The sequence below is a fragment of the Physeter macrocephalus genome, chromosome 14, assembly GCF_002837175.3.
Source record: "Physeter macrocephalus isolate SW-GA chromosome 14, ASM283717v5, whole genome shotgun sequence".
NCBI classification, from domain to species: domain Eukaryota; kingdom Metazoa; phylum Chordata; class Mammalia; order Artiodactyla; family Physeteridae; genus Physeter; species Physeter macrocephalus.
In genome coordinates this window covers 14,677,644-14,693,714 of record NC_041227.1, presented here as the reverse complement: position 1 = coordinate 14,693,714, position 16,071 = coordinate 14,677,644, and the positions used below count along the sequence as shown (strand labels likewise).

The 16,071-nt window shown below is 51.0% G+C and overlaps 3 protein-coding genes across 7 annotated transcripts in view; 1 reads left to right on the top strand and 2 right to left on the bottom strand.

The window, feature by feature from the left end:
- The window catches only part of STK4 (serine/threonine kinase 4), a 140,771-nt gene that overhangs the window by 98,514 nt on the left and 26,186 nt on the right, over positions 1-16,071 (top strand). For 2 of the 4 annotated variants that reach the window (XR_008619414.1, XR_008619415.1), the window contains exon 9: positions 12,236-12,522. The exons of 1 other annotated variant lie outside the window; for it this stretch is intronic. Coding sequence is in view for 1 of the 3 variants with exons in the window: in XM_055090887.1 (XP_054946862.1) it covers positions 12,236-12,325 (90 nt within the window). In the remaining 2 variants the exon portion in view is untranslated. Of the gene's footprint in view, positions 1-12,235; positions 12,792-16,071 lie in introns of those variants that run through there. One more of the 4 variants, XM_055090887.1, reaches the window with a different exon arrangement.
- On the bottom strand, positions 25-6,041 carry KCNS1 (potassium voltage-gated channel modifier subfamily S member 1). 2 transcript variants are annotated; one of them, XM_024128582.3, is made up of 3 exons: positions 5,923-6,041; positions 4,413-5,455; positions 25-2,147 (listed from the first exon to the last, which is right to left on the bottom strand). In XM_024128582.3, the coding sequence occupies exons 1-3, from the start codon at positions 5,996-5,998 to the stop codon at positions 1,677-1,679; spliced, it is 1,590 nt and encodes a 529-aa protein (XP_023984350.1). In that variant the 5' UTR covers positions 5,999-6,041; the 3' UTR covers positions 25-1,676. The 2 variants fall into 2 exon arrangements, with proteins under 2 accessions (XP_023984350.1, XP_028354900.1); XM_028499099.2 differs by having other exon boundaries at positions 4,413-6,041.
- WFDC5 (WAP four-disulfide core domain 5) overlaps positions 14,067-16,071 on the bottom strand; it is a 5,270-nt gene continuing 3,265 nt past the window's right edge. The window contains exons 2-4 of the mRNA XM_007122576.3: positions 15,109-15,249; positions 14,875-15,015; positions 14,067-14,499 (exon numbers count right to left, since the gene is read on the bottom strand). Coding sequence (XP_007122638.1) covers positions 14,876-15,015; positions 15,109-15,249 — 281 coding nt within the window. The 3' untranslated portion in view covers positions 14,067-14,499; position 14,875. The remainder of the gene's footprint in view (positions 14,500-14,874; positions 15,016-15,108; positions 15,250-16,071) is intronic.

The window sequence follows — 16,071 nt, the reverse complement described above, 5'->3', positions numbered from 1 at the left end:
GTTTTTTTGATGTGGACCATTTTTAAACTCTTTATTGAATTTGTTACAATGTTGCTTCTGTTTTATGTTTTGGTTTTTTGGCCACAAGGCATGTGGGATCCTAGCTCCCTGATCAAACCCGCACCCCCTGCATTGGAAGGCAAAGTCATAACCACTGGACCTCCAGGGAAGTCCCAGGAGGTCATTTTTAAATGCTCAAAAAGCAAGGAGGAGGAGAGACGCAAACTGAAAGGATCTCCTTTTCGGTCTCGTCTCTGTCCTCTTAAGGACAAGGTCTCCCTATTTCCTCTTTCTCCTCAGTGCTCCACATGTAGTAGGCTGCACAAATTGTTTGATCCATTCAACGTTTACTAAATACCTGCTCCACGCAAAGCCAGGTTCAACCAGACAGTGTCTTCCATCTTGGAGCTCAGTGTGGTGGGACAGACAGAGCCACAGTCCGGCAATGACTTGATAGTGATGGCTGTCCCAGCCACAGTATGTGAAAAGGGCAGCAGGAACCCTTCCCTCCCAACTTGCTCAGCAAATAGAGAGAGGATTCAGCAGGCGAGTATAAAATATGTGGCCCCAGCAAGGATGAGAGGGCTGGACCTGGCCACAAGGGACAGGAGGCTCAAGCATTTGCCCGGATGGTGACCCAAGGTAGGGCTGGAAGTCTGTGTCATGGGCAGAAGGGAACTGCCAAGATCAGCCTGGGGGGATCTAGGGAAGCGGGGACAGATATCGACGCACGGCAGCTCCTTGCCACCAACACTTCAGAGCTGAGCTGGCTTTAAATCAGTGCTCCATTTGGCTTTCATCTCCCTCTGGGGCACAGATTGTGACCATCTAATAGATGGGCTGAAATGTGGAAATGGAGTAGGTCCTAGCATAGCTGGTCTAGACCTCAGGCCTCAGGCCAGGGCCCCTTCAGACTTTCTGTATCTTAAGCCAGCCCTGGGAGGAAGCTTCAGGACTATTGTTTAGCAAGTCTTGCCCATCCACTAAGGGGGCAGCCTCCTAGTGTCCTTCCTTTAAGACCTCATCTTTGAAAGCTGACTCCTGTTGGAAGCTCCTGGAAAGGAACCACAGCTGAGGTCCAGGAGCCTACATCTGAGTCCCCTGCCTGGTCCTTTCCCTAGCTCTCACAGAAGGTTCTAGAACTCTATGAACCCCCTACCACCACATGCACATTTTGTGAGGGCATTAGAAAGGCCAGTGGGAGGAACATTGCCTTGGCAGACCAACGAGCTGGGATTCCAACCTGGGCTCCACCCCTTCTAGTTGTGCGACATCTGGGCAAGTCACTGCGCCTCTCGGAGCCTGTTTCCTCATCTGTGAAATGGGGACGAGTCTCCTCCTCCAGCATAGGGCCAATGTGACATGGCTAATAGATAGAAGGTGCTCAGGAATTGTCAGCATCCTTCTGACTTTCCCCCTTTGGCTCATCGTGGGTGGCTTGGAGGTTCGTTTATAAAGGTCTCTGGGTTGCTCCCCAGGCTCACAGAATCTAGGGCAACACTATGCTGCCCTGCGCCTTTGGAGGAAAGGACCCGGCCTCCAGGTGTCATTTCTGAAGCCAGAGTGAGTGATACCGAGAGGTCATGCCACCAGGAAGAACTGAAGCAGGGGAGGAATCTCTGCTCTGTTTCAGCTCACCGCAGGGGTTGTGGGAAGGGGGGCACGGAGCCCTGGGTTTAATAAACCTGAGAGTTTGGAGGCCCACTAGTGGCCTGAGCCTCCAGGTCTTCAGATCTTCCCTCCTGGGAGGTCTCTCGGGAGGTCTCCAGAGAAGCCTCCGACACGCCGTCAACGCTGCTCAGCAAGTCCTCCAAGTCCCAGTGGTCACTGTTGCGCACGGCAGCCTCCAGGGCCTTCTGGCGTCGGTAGAAGTGGGAGAACTTGTTGAAGATGATGGTGATGGGAAGCGCCACCACCAGGATGCCCCCGAGGATGCAGCCCGACGCCGCCAGCTTGCCGGCCACGGTCACCGGCACCACATCCCCGTAGCCCACGGTGGTCATGCTCACCATGCCCCACCACCAGCAGGCCGGGATGGTGTCAAAGCCCACATCCTCCTCCTTCTCGGCTGTGTAGGCCACGCAGGAGAACACAGACACACCCACGGCCAGGTACAGCAGCAAGATGCCCACCTCACGGTAGCTGTGCTGGAACAGAATGCAGGAAGTCAGAGTTGGTGAGCTTACAGACCCGGTATTGGGCATATGGGGAAACCGAGGCCCAGAGAGTAGAAGGGGCAGGTCCATAGTCGCAGAGCAAAGCGGAGCTGGTGCCAGCACCCAGGTGCCCTGCCTGCACACTAAGGTCGTTCAACTGCAGTAGCCAGCAAATCGCCCTGAGATTGAACACAGGCCCGATTTCTGTTGTCCAAAGTGCCTGCCTGCTAAACCGTGGCTGTTTCTGCTAATGCAGGGGCCACTGGTGGTGCCAGCCAGTTAATGGAAAGCTGGTGATTTTTACACTGTTGCAGAACCAAGAGAGAACCGCAGTTTATATTCCACAATGTAAAGAGTTGGTTTCATGTCCTTTTGACCGGTCTATCCCATTTCTGATAAGTACAAAAATATTTTCTGCCTCTCAAGGAAGCTAAGAGGATATATAAGTTCCCTGGACCACCCACTGAATGCACTGGCCTATGGGTATGTATATTTGTTCTGCCCCCAAGGCCAAGCCTTCTGGCACTGATTCTCAAATAGGGCAGTTCTGTCCCCCAAGGGACACGTGGCAATGTCTAGAGACATTTTGGGTCGTCACAGCTGGGAGAGGTGTGCTACTGGCATCTAGAGGCCAGAGATGCTTCTAATCACCCTACAATGCACAGGACAGCACCCCACAACCCAACAAAGAATTATCTGGCCCCAAATGTCAATAGTGCGGAGGCTGAGAACCCCTAGTCTGGAACAGGGCCTCCCAAACTATAAGGTGCAGAGAAATCATGTAGGGGGAACTAACTGAGTAGGTCTGGGGTAGGGCCACAGATTTTGCAAACTCCCAGGTAATTAGAAAGCTGCTGCTGGCCAGGGGCCTGGCTTTGATTAGCAAGGCCCTCATCTAAAGTCTTACACCCGTGCCGTGGACGCTGCAGCTTTGATCAGCACGCTTCTCCTTCCTTGCAGAAAAAGCTAGCAGCATCAGGCCCTGGCTTCCTGCACGGTGGAGGCAAGGCAGAGTTCTGGGGCAGCCTGTCCCTGGAGAAATGCCCAGTTCAGGGGTCTGGCTAATGGAATTCCCTCTACCTGCCCTAGCAGTCTGCCCAGGTCACCCTGCCTGCACCCAGCATCCTGGCTGCCCTGCCGTGAGAGCATGCAAAAGGCTTTCCTAAGCCACGGGTGGAAGGGGTCTTTCAGCACCTTTTAGGGATTCTTAACAGGGTTGCATGGAGCTTTAGGAGAAAGAGGTGCTAGGGCCAGGACCAGGTGGATTCTTCTCTGGGCTGTATCACTCATTTGCTGAGGAACCTCTGACAAGTCCTGCCACCTCTTGGAGCCTCAGTTTCCACATCTGCAAAGTAGTCACAAGAATACTTGCCCCTGTTTAAACCTCTCACAGGATCCCCTATTCCCACAGGAAAAAGTCCAAAATTGCGGGCCAAGAGTTCACGACCCTTCAGTACCCGGCCCCACTCACCTCTCCAACCTCCTCAGTGGGCACACCCTTCCCTCCATGTCCCCCTCCCAGCATCATCCTTTTCCCTCTCCAGGCCTTCTTCCAAGCTGTTCATGTTTCCTCCCTCCCCAAACCAGGCTAATTTCACCCCCTTGAGGGTAAGCTTGCCAGGGCAGTGATTCACCCCCATTGCAGGCCCTGACACAGGGCGGGTGCTCAGTAAATTGCAACCAGGCTTTAAAAAGGCAACCCTCCAACCTCAGCTGCTTCATCTATGGGAAGGGAATAAATAATAGCAACTTCCTGAGGAAGCTGTCCTGAGGATGAAATCGATAATGGATATGAAATTGGCACAGAGTTAGCAGTCAGTAAGTGATAGTTCTGGGGCTATCGCTAGACTTAGCCTATGAAGGGTGACCTATGATACCCGTGCTCCCTGATAATGCCGGCACGAAGGCTCGGCAGAGAAGCCAGTGAGCATCCTGCTTGGCATATTTTTGTGATGTTTGACAGATAGATCAAAAGGTTACCAAGGTAACCTTTGTCTTGTTTTTGTTCTTGTTGTTTGTTTGTTTTTGTCTTTTGTTTTGGTTTGGTTTTGGAAAGAAAGGCAAGCAAAGCTCTGCCTCGGTTTTCCGTTTCTCTCCTGGGAAACAGATAACAGAAAGACCTGTTGGGAAGGTAGGACTGGACGTGCAATGCACACCTGGTGTCCAGCCCCGTGTGCCTGGACACCACAGGCTTGGAAGCTCCCCTGCTAACCTGCCCCATGGTGACACCCGCCTCCCCGAAACCCCTAGCCCTACCTTGAGCGTTGCACCCAGCGAGCGCAGCCCAGTGGAGTGGCGCGCCAACTTGAGCACGCGGAAGATGCGCATGAGGCGGAACACCTGCACCTCCTTGCCCAGGTCGCCCAGCTCCTCGCCACCCGCTCCGCCCCGGTCTCGGAGAGCCACGCCAGCCAGCAGCGTGAGATAGAAGGGCAGCACGGACACGATGTCGATGAGGTTGAGCGGGTGGCAGAAGAAGTTGCGCGTGCTGGGCGCCAGCAGGAGGCGCGACGACACCTCGAAGCTGAACCAGGCGATGCAGAAGTACTCGAGGTGCCGCAGCACCGGGTCGTCGCGCAAGCCTTCCGCCCTGCGGCCCGCGGCCACCGCGGCCACGGCGGCCGCTGCCTCGCGGGCCTGGTACTCGGGCAGGCTGTGAATGCACATGGCGGCGATGGAGGCGAGCACCACGCCGATGGAGACGCAGCTGAAGAGCTTGCTGGGCAGCGAGTAGCCCGGGTTCTCCATGGTGAGCCAGAGGCGGCGGCGCAGGCGGCCGCAGCGCACCGCCCCGTAGCGCGCCAGCTCTCGCTGCACGTCAGAGATCTCTTCGGGGCACGGGTCCACGCTGCTCAGCGTGTCGCTGTCCTCGTCCCAGACGCGCGGTCGTGCCACGCGCCGCTCCAGGTAGCGCGCGCGGCAGCACGTGGCCAGCGCGCTCTCGCCCAGGCCCCAGTAGTCGGCCTCCTGGCCGAAGGCGAAGACGCACTGCTCGTCAAGCACGTGCAGGCGGCCGGTGCGGTAGAAGTGCAGCAGGCTCAGGAAGAAGCCCGGGTGCCGATCGAAGTAGAACTCGCGCGTCGCCGCATCGTAGTCGTCGCACAGGCGTCGCGCCTGCTCCTCCGACGCCGCGGCCTGCAGGCGGCCCAGCCGCGTGCCCGGGAAGCGCGCCAGGGCGCGGGCGCTGAGCCGCCGCCGCACGCCGCCCACGTTCACGCGCAGCGCCTCGTCGCTTCGCCGCCAGGGGACCCGGGCTCCGGGACCCGGGCACTCGCTCACCATGGCTGCCGCGCGCTGGCCTGCGGACAGGGGATGGGCACGCTGAAGGGGGCGTTCCCGGACGGCCTCCCTTCCACGAAGACCAGGCCTAAATCCCCTCCCTGCTCCATCCCCACCCAGGGGTGTTGGAGGCTCTATGTGAAGCGTCTGGTACGCCGCCCGTAGGCACACAGTGTCAAGTGCCCTCTGGACTCAACAGTCAAGCTTGGGTTTGAATATCCCTCACTCCCCCACTGGGGTCCTTGGCCAAATCACTGAGAACTCCCCCCCACCCCTTCATTTTCATAAAGTGGATGCTGAGATGTCCCTCGGAGGATTATGAAAGCTGTCGAACGGCAGGATGTCCTGGCACCCGGTGGCTGCTCGTTCAGGACGTCTCCTTGCCCATGCTTGGATTTTCGCGTACCAGCGGCTTCCTATGGGATCTTGCCCAAGCCAGCCCTCTGAAGCTGTTTCCTCCTCTACACAGTGGGACAGTAAGCATTACTATCTGGGGTCGTTGAGAGAATCAGTTTAGACCAGAAGTTCTTAAGGTGTGTTCCCTGGACTAGCAGCTTCACCATCACCTGGGAATTTGTCAGAGATGCAGCGTACTCTCAGCCCGCTCTGGACTTGCTGAGTCAGAAACTCAGGGCATGCGGTCCAGCAGTCTGTATTTCAAGAAGCTTGGAGGGTGATTCTGATGCATGGTCCAGATTAAGAGCCATTCGCTTAGACTATTTAAAGCATCTGTAGAGTCAGTCTGATTGAATTTTGGCACTCTTGTGTGACCATAAGCAAGTCATGTCACCTCTCTGAGCTTCTGTCAAATGGAGCTAAAAATATCCATCTCCAAGTGTGGTTAGAAAGATTAAATGACCTTTAGCAGGCCTGGCTCCCAGAAGGGGTAGAGTAAATCATCCACCTGTTTGTCTCCTGGAGTCAGGCAAACCTGGGTTTATAGCCACCCTTGATGCATCTGGAGCCTTGAGGGAGATGCTTTTCTCCAGGTCTCAATTTCTGGCGTGATGCACAATCCACAATGCGGACAATAGCACCTGCTCCCAATGAAGGCTGGAGGATTGAGGTAGGTTATGGAAGTGCTCGGCCTTAGCGGATGCTCAGGAAATGTTAGATCCTTCCACTTCAAGTTCTGCTGGAAGTGAGGGCCAGTGACTCACCTCCTGACCCTCAGAAATGTCATCTGTGCTGTGGGTTCAGTCATGCCTGCTTCCCTTGGGTGGACGGGGGACTGAGTGTGTATCAAGCAGCTGGCCCGGTGCCTGGCAGGGAGCGGGCAGGGTGCCCTTCACTTACCCTGGGCTTGGTGTTTAAGGGGGTCAGGGTTTCGTCCTTAGCTCTGTCACTTGTGTGACCTCTGGCCGGTCTCCTCCAGCTCCGGGTTTTAGCTCCCTTATCTATAGAATGGGGATAGCAGCACTTCTGGTGAAGGGTTATTGTGAGTATGTGTGCAAAGCCCCCGGAACACAATAGGTGCTCAATAAATGTCAGCCCCTTGCACTTCCCTCATCAGACATAGGTTCAGCTTCTGAGTCTGCCACTTACTAACTGTTGACCTTGAGCCGAATCATGCCCCTCTCTGAACTTTGGTTTCCTCATCTGTAAACTGGGGAACATCCTACTTTCCATAAGAAGTTTTGAGGATCAAATGAGGTAGATTGTTTATCGGCGTGCAGCTCCACGCCTTCCCCCCCTACTTGGACTTGGTGTCAAAAGGTGGAGTTCCTAATCTAGTTCCATCAACCATTAGGTGCAGGACTGTGGGCAAATCGCTTTCTCTTTTTTTCTGGAACTCACCTCCCTGCTCTCTGAAATGGGATGATTAATTTAACAAGCCTTCCCTGCCTAGAATCTGAGGATCAGTAAGAAAGATTAAGTGATTTGCTCAAATGACCCCGCTGGCCCATGGCACAGTTGAGGTTGGAAACTAGGCTTTTTGATTCAAGACTCTCTCCACACATTTATTTTGAGCACCTACTATGTGCTGGTCATTTCGCTGGGCTCCAGATACACTTCGCGGATTTAATCCCTCCACCAACCCTGCCAGGGAGGTTTTCGAATCCCATTGTGATGATGAGCAGACAGGACAGCCCAAGCCCGGCCAGCCCCACATTGCTCCCTCCTGGGTCGGGGTTGGGGGCGGGGGGGTCTCATAGCGGGGACACGGGCACCGGGACCCAGGGCAGCCTGGCCTCCCATTCTCGCAGCCCCCGCGCCTTCCCCGGACCGTGCCTCCCCTCCCAAGGGAGGTCCCTTACCTGTCGCGGCCCCTGTAGGGCGTCCGCCGGCCGCGTGGTCCCGGAAGGTGCCGAGGCTGGGGAGCCGCTGGCCGCGCCCGATGTCTCTGCCCGGAGGCCCCGCTGACTCCTCCTTCCCCGTCTTCCTCCGTCCCGGTGGCTGAGGCCGCATCGATCGCTGCCAGGGGAGGGAGGGAGGCCGCGGGCTGTCGGAGGCGGGGGTTTCTATTCCTGACTCAGTTGGGGAGAGGGCGGATGTCTGGAGACGGGGCCCAGGCAGGGCATCTCCCGACAAGTCAGGGGCCAGGGGATGAGGGGTAATTTAAGGGGCCGGGGTCCCTCTAGAGAGGGATTTTGGCCGGAGCTTCTCTGACAAAGGAACAACAACAACAGTAGCAGCAGTAATAATAGCTTCCTTCATTGAGTCCTTAGTATGGGCCAGGCACCAGGCTTCAGGTGACTTATCTTAAGTTATTCCTGATACAAACGACATGGACGGGGTCTTCTGTTACCCATTTCACAGACAAGGCCCAGTCATTAGCTCAGGGCACTTAGCTAGGAGCTGTGGACCTGGGATTGGAACTCACATCTTCCAAGATTTCCGCAGGGAAATCTTGAAACAGATCGAGCCTGAAACAAGTCATTTTGCCCCTGAAGTTCAGGATCATCACCTGCCCACAGATTCCTGAGTCGTGGTGCCGAGGGTAAGAGAGAACTGTGCCAAAGAGTTTTGTCAAGGTTGTGTAAACCACAAGCATTTATTAAGCACCTACTGTGTGCCTGGTTGGGGAGAGGGTCCTGAAGATTAGGACCTGGATACAGGAAAGGATTCCTACTTTACAAATATGGTTAATAATAATGATTTATCTGTTGAGCTCTTACCTTGGGCCCAGTATTCTACAAACCTCATCTCTTAAACTGCAAATATATCTGTGGCGTAGGTGCTATTCTTGATATTATTCCGATCTCACAGATAAGAAATGTAAGGCTTTGAGAGGTGAGGTGACTTGCTCAAGGTCGTACGGTTGACTTCTGAGTCCTCTAGGCCATCACTGTCCAATAGATGTAATGTAAGCCGCATATAGAATTTAAAATTTTCTTATAGCAACATTTAAAAACAGTAAAAAGAAACGGGTGACGTTAGTCTTAATGTATTTTATTTAACCAAGATATTATAATTTCAACATGGAATCAATAAAGAAATTATTAATGAGATATTTTACATTTTCATTTTTGTGCTAAGTCTTCAAAATCCAGGGTATTCGTTTTTTGTTTTTGTTTTTTAAAATAAACTTTATTTATTTATTTATTTATTTATTTATGTTTGGCTGCATTGGGTCCTCACCGCCACGCGTGGGCCCCCCTCCAGCTGCGGCAAGCGGGATCCACTCCCTGTTAAGGTACGCGAGCCTCTCACTGTGGTGGCCCCTCCCGTTGCGGAGCACGGGCCCTAGGCACACAGGCTTCAGTAGTTGCAGTGCACAGGCTCAGTAGTTGTGGCTCATGGGCTCTAGAGCGCCGGCTCAGTAGCCGTGGCGCATGGGCCCAGCCGCTCCACGGCACGTAGGACCCTCCCGGACCAGAGCTTGAACCCGTGTCCCCTCCATTGGCAGGCGGACCCTCAACCACTGCGCCACCAGGGAAGCCCCAGGGTATTAGTTTTTTATTGCTGTGTAACAAATTACCACAAACTTAGCAACTTAAGGCAATACAAAATTTATCATCTCATAGTTTCTGTGGGTCAGAAGTCTGGGTATGGCATGGCTAGATTCTCTACTCAGGGTCTTACTAGGTTGAAGTTAAGGTGTCAGCCAGGGTGGTGGTTCTCATCTGGGATTTGGGCTTCTCTTCCAGCTCACAGATTGTTGGCGGAATTTGTTTCCCTGTGGTTGTAGAACTGACCTCCCTCTTTTCCTGCTTGCTGTCTGCTGGGGATCACTCTCAGCTCCTAAAGGCTCGCTGCGGTTCCTGGCCACGTGGGCCCACAGGCAGTCGCAACATGGATGTTTAAATTCTCCTGGGCAAACCGGAGTGCTGTGTGAGCAGCCAGAGAAAATGCTCTGCTTTTAAAGCACTCCACTGCTTAGGCCAGGCCCATCCAGGACCGTCTCCCTTTTACCTACTCTCAAAGAGGAGGAGAGTATACAGGGGTAAGGGTCACTGGGAATCATCTTAGAATTCTGCCTACTACATTCACCTACAGTAAATCCCAATTTGGGTTAATCACATTTCACGTGCACAGTAGCCACTTGTGGCTAGTGACTACCATATTGGGCAGTGCATCTCTGGGCTTCAGTTCTTCCCTCAAAATAAGAGATTATGCCTACAGCCCGTGCTCTGCAACAAGAGAAGCCACCGCAATGAGAAGCCCGCGCACCGCAACGAAGAGTAGCCCCCGCCCTCCGCAACTAGAGAAAGCCCACGCGCAGCAACAAAGATCCAACACAGCCAAAAATAAATAAAAAATTTTTTAAAAAGAGGTTAGAGCAGGAAGATGCTCTTGTCGGATTCCCTCATTTTACCAATGAGGAAACAGAGGCCTTCTAGGGAGGAAACAAATTTTTAAAATTTTAATTTACTTTAATAAATTGAAGTATAATGTTCTTATAGTAAAGTGCATAAATCTTAAGTTACAGCTGAATGATTTTTTTTAACATATCTATGCGTCTGTGTGACAGCCACCCAGGTCAAAATATAGAATGCCACCAGCACCCCAGTAACCTGGGGGTGGGCAAATATATCTAACTGGGGACATTGTTGTTGGTGTCATACTTGGTGAATTCCTACTAAAACTCAACGTCTTGGCTTGGCTCCCCCTCCTTCAGGAAGTCTTCGCTGGTCTCCAGGCTGAGTTAGGTCCCTCCTGGCCTCCCGTGGTCCCCTGGATTCCTCCAGTCTGATGCATAACATAAACTCTGTAGCTAGGGCTCTGTCTTAGCCTCCAGTGTGGGAGCTCTGTGAAGGCACAGCCTAGAGCCTGTACTAAGTGCTCAGCAAACATTTCGTGGATGAGGGAGGGAGGAAAGCGAGATTGGAGTTTGAAGGCCCAGGCTCCTGGACACAGGTGTCCAGCCTCCCACCGGATTTTCCAGAAGGGCAGTGGAGACAAGCAGTGAATATGGAGCTGGATGGGCTGGAATTTGGTAGCTGAGGACAGAACTGACACTGCAGAGACCAAAACACAGACCTTATGGAACAGTAGTAAGTTAGGCAGGAAGCTAAGCAGGTGACCCTAGAATGGTCTGTATAGTTGCTGCCACCTGTAGCCAGAGAAGCCGTGACCTGTGATCTGCCGCCTGCAGCTGTTCCAGGCCACTAGCTCAGAACTCAAAGCCTCAGGACATGGGGCCCTTAGCAGCCAAATTCTAACTGGCTCGTGTGGGAGTCTCTTCCTCCTGATGCTTTTCAGGCAAGGAACCCAGGGCAATGAGCCGCACACCATCAGACTCAGGCTCTAAGTACCTAGAATTAAGGCTGGTCACTCATGCTTCTTGGGTCTTGGGTCTTGTAATCCCCATTTTTCAGATGTGGAAACTGAGTCTTTAGAGCTAGAAGGAATTTTCAAATTCCTTGTTTTCAATAATTACAGAATGTAATTATTGTGGTCAGTAAGGTTGTAAGCTTTGGTGTCAGACTCCTTGGGTTTGAATCCCGGCTCTACTAGTTATAAGCTGTACAACCTTGGCCGGATTAACCTCTTTGTGCCTCGGTTTCCTCGTACATGACGTGGGCAAAAATGATAAAGCCTACATGGTAAAGCTGTGAGGACTTAATGAGATTATACAGGTAAAGTAATGAAAATGACTCCTGGTACAGGGTAAGGGCACTGTGATTTTAACTGTGGCTGGTTTTATCAGTATCTGAGGAGGAACATGATATGGTTTAGCTCTGGCTGTTTCACCTCTTAGCTCAAAGCTCCGCTCCTTCATTGTCAAATGGGAATAACGATACCCACCTTTCTTGGGCTTATCGGGTGGATGAAATGATCTTTTAAAGTGTGAAGCATACGGTAGGCGTTCACTAAAGAATAATAATCATTATCTGAATTAGACAAGCTCTTCGTGTGATAAGTCTGTAAGGAACAAGCCCCAAATCTCACTGACTTCCTATCACAAACATTTATTTATTTCTCACAAGTTTGAAGATTGGCTGGGACACCTCAAGTTCAGGCCTGCCCCTCCCCACCAGGTGTCTTTCATCTGAGACCAGTGGCTTCTAGGCAAGTTCTTCTCATGGCAGAGGGTGGAAGCTCCAAGATGCCTGGTGCCTTGCCTTGAAACTGGCACACTGTCACCTGCACCCATGTCCCATTAGCCAAAGCAAGTTCCAGGGCCAAGCCCCAAATCACTAGGCAGGGGATGTATACTTTCCTCCACAAAAGCCAGGGTCAGGTTGGGGAGGGAAGGGGAGACTATGGGTAAAGAATACAATGTACCGTATTCTCTGCATTAACCACATGAGTTTATAGACGGGCAAACTGAGGCCCAGAAAGAGGAAGGGAAATACCCAAGCTCACAGGCAGTCAGTGCCTCCCTGATTGCTCTCCATCTTCTCTCCTCCCAGGCCTCACCTTGTATCCTTATAATTAGCATTTGCTGCTTTGGAGTCAACAGTTCGAATCCCGTGACAAGGACTGTGGCAGTGAAGAAGTAGAATCCTTGCATCTTCCAACAGGGCCAACAGAAGCCCAGAGCAGTGACTCACCTGCGATGACACCGCAAGGTCAAAGGAACAAGGGGAGAAGACCCAGGATCCCCAACTTCATCCCCAGATTCTATCAGGACACAAATGGAGACCCAGCAGATAAAGCAGGGAGGGAGGAATCTGCCCGCCTCCTTTCCCACCCCAAAGTGAGTCCTGGGGAAGAGGGAGAGTCAGAAATCCAGCTCCCTGGGTCCAGGAATGTCCCTTGGGGTGGCTGTCATTCCCTCATGGACACCCCCACTCATTAAGTCCTGACTATGACCACGCCCCCAAGAAATAGAGGCCAATGAGGTATCCAGTGATGGAGACAGACCCACCCATAAATAATGACATCCCAACTGTTCAGGCAACATTTCCCCAAATGTGGAGTGATTCGAAATGATCTTAGGGCGTGCCTGGTTGCAACATCATACAGCACTGGCTCCTGGATTGAGGAAGTTCTTTTCAATCCTTCCAATTACACCAGGAGGGAAGTCTCAGATTAGAAGCCTGTGTCTTTAACATCTCTTTAACCCTCATTAATCTTCCTTTATTACAACAGAGACAGAGAGTAGGCTTCAGGCTCACATCCTGGCAGGTGGCAGGATATAGCCAGAATTTAATACTATTATTTAATATCTTTTAAACTGACATGATTTACTTTAATGGAATTTAGCTGTTTTCATCGCATCTGCTCTTTTTTTTAAGTTTTCTTTTTTAACATCTTTATTGGAGTATAATTGCTTTACAATGGTGTGTTAGTTTCTGCTTTACAACAAAGTGAATCGGTTATACATATACATATGTTCCCATATCTCTTCCCTCTTGCGTCTCCCTCCCTCCCACCCTCCCTATCCCACCCCTCTAGGTGGTCACAAACCACCTAGCTGATCTCCCTGTGCCATGCGGCTGCTTCCCACTAGCTATCCACCCTACGTTTGGTAGTGTATATATGTCCATGCCACTCTCTCACTTCATCACAGCTTACCCTTCCCCCTCCCCATATCCATGCTCTAGTAGTTCTGTGTTGTATATATGTGCCACATCTTCTTTATCCATTATCTGTTGATGGACACTTAGGTTGCTTCCATGTCCTGGTTATTGTAAATAGAGCTGCAATGCACATTTTGGTACATGACTCTTTTTGAATTATGGTTTTCTCAGGGTATATGCCCAGTAGTGGGATTGCTGGATCGTATGGTAGTTCTATTTGTAGTTTTTTAAGGAACCTCCATACTGTTCTCCATAGTGGCTGTATCAATTTACATTCCCACCGGTTGTTTTATATTGAGGTATAATTGACATATAACATTATATTACTTTTAGGTATACCACATAATGATTTGCTATTTGTATAGACTGTGAAATTGATCACCACAATAAAACTTAACATCTGTTACCATACATAGTTACAGAATTTTTTTCTTGTGATGAGAACTTTCAAAATCTACTCTCTAAGCAACTTTCAAATATCTAATACTATTATTAGATATTATTGATACTATTATTTTATATCTTTTAATCTGACATGATTTACTTTAATGGAATTTAGCTGTTTTCATTGCATCTGCTTTTTTTTAAATTGCCAAGTTACACATTTTAAAAATATTTTATTTATTTATTTGGTTGCGCTGGGTCTTAGTTGTGGTAGCTGGGCTCCTTATTTGTGGCATGCAAACTCTTAGTTGCGGCATGCATGTGGGATCTAGTTCCTTGACCAGGGATCGAGCCCAGGCCCACTGCATTGGGAGCTCAGAGTCTTAACCACTGCACCACCAGTGAAGTCCCTTTTCCATCTGCTTTTACAAGTACAATCTATTTGTGACAGGTGATCCTGCTTATCCCATATAGAGTAGTGATATCCAGTGTTTCTCTTGAAATAAGTTTATTTTTATACGGAAGTACAGGCAATACACAAAATATCGTGATGCTATTTTGCAGGTATGGCGAACATTGTGAAACGGGTATGTGAATAGATTGATGTTTGGAAAATTCTCCTAGAACAGTGTTTATCAGAAGGTTGGAATTGCCACTGGCAGAGAGTGCTATCTGGGTGGCTGGGTCCCAGGCCCCCCATCATCATATCTTCCTGCAGGGAATCCCATCCTGAGGTTCAGAGCTATGGATCCTAAATCAGAATTAGCCTGAGGAGAGAGAAGGAAAGGGTTAACCCCCTCCCATAATAAAGCTCTGGGTTCTGGACTTGATCCCCCATCCAGACCCCATCAGCCCAGACACTAAGGCCAGACTCCCCACCCTCCTTCACAAAGGCAAACTGAAACTCAGAGCGTTTAGGGTTGTGGTCCAGGTGATGCAGCAAGTTCAGTAAGAGAACAAGGATCCCCAGTTCCTCTGTCATCCTAACAGGACCCCTCCCACCCCATTCAGTTCCCCAATTCTGGCCACAGGAGGCCCACGCTTCTGGGGAGGTTCCTGCTAAAGCTTGTTGAACTGGAGGGATCTCTTAGGGCTGGGGCTCAGAGAGGGAAAGAACTCACCCCAGGCACACACAGCCATACCTCAGAGAGGGTTTCTGCAGTCCTGGCTGCAGGCACCGAGGCAGCACCGTTTGTGGCCTGGGCTGTCCCAGTCTCTGGAGCACAGGTGCTGCACGGGGCTGAGGCAGTGCAGTCGGTCCTCGGGGCAGCTGCCCATCTTAACTGCAACACAGGAGCCGGGTGAGTCCCGCCTGTACCCTGGCCCTGGGGCTTGGGGCTTGGCTGGCGGTCAGCAAAGCAGAGAGGGACTCTTACCGAAAACCTTACGGACGCACTGGCGGAAGCATGCTTTGTGGCAGCACTTCATCCTTGAGGGACAATGGCTGTCGTCCACACACTGATCAGGCACCGATAGGATGCAGGGCCCATCGTCCGGTGGGCAGCCCCCAGATTTCTCTGTAAGAGAACCCCCCAAATTTTGCAGCTGGAGGCACTTCAGAATTAGGTATAAGCACTGTCCTGGAGATCACACAATCTAAATTCTCCACTACTCACTTCTTGCCTGTCCTTTGGCAATTTTTTTTTTTGAATGGACTTGCTTGTATTGAATTTTTTATTTAATTTTTTTATTGAGGCCTAATTGACATGTAACGTTAAATTAGTTTCAGGTACACGATGTGATGATTCAATATTTGTATATATTGTGAAATGATCACCACAATGTCTCGTTAACGTTGGGCACCATATATAGTTACAATTTTTTTTCTCCTGATGAGAGCTTTTAAGATCAACTCTTCTAGCAACTTTCAAATATGCAATATAGCATTATTAACTATATTCACCAGGCTGTACATTATATTTTCATGACTTATTTATTTTACATCTGGAAGTGTGTACCTTTTGACCCATTTCACTCCTACCACCATGCCCCACCTTTGGCAACCACCAGCTGTTTTCTGTATCTATGAGCTTGATTTGTTTTGTTTTGCTTTGTTTGTTTTTTTTAATTATTATTCTTTTTTACTTTTTGACTGCACTGCACGGCAAGCGGGATCTTAGTTCCCCGACCAGGGTTGGAACCCGTGCCCCCTGCAGTGGAAGCGTGGAGTCTTAACCACTGGATCGCCAGGGAAGTCCCTTGTTTTGTTTTTTTTTTGTTTGTTTGTTTGTTTGTTTTTGCGGTACGCGGGCCTCTCACCGCTGTGGCCCCTCCCGTTGCGGAGCACAGGCTCCGGACGCGCAGGCTCCGCGGCCATGGCTCACGGGCCCAGCCGCTCC

Coding starts and splice junctions, on each gene's coding strand:
- KCNS1 (XM_024128582.3), bottom strand. CDS start 5,998: ATGGTGAAGCTGCTAGTCCAGGGAACACACCTTAAGAACTTCTGGTCT. Junction 5,456..5,922: donor TCTCTCAACGACCCCAGATA/GTAATGCTTACT, acceptor CCCTGTCCGCAG/GCCAGCGCGCGGCAGCCATG. Junction 2,148..4,412: donor CGCTGGGTGCAACGCTCAAG/GTAGGGCTAGGG, acceptor ATTCTGTTCCAG/CACAGCTACCGTGAGGTGGG.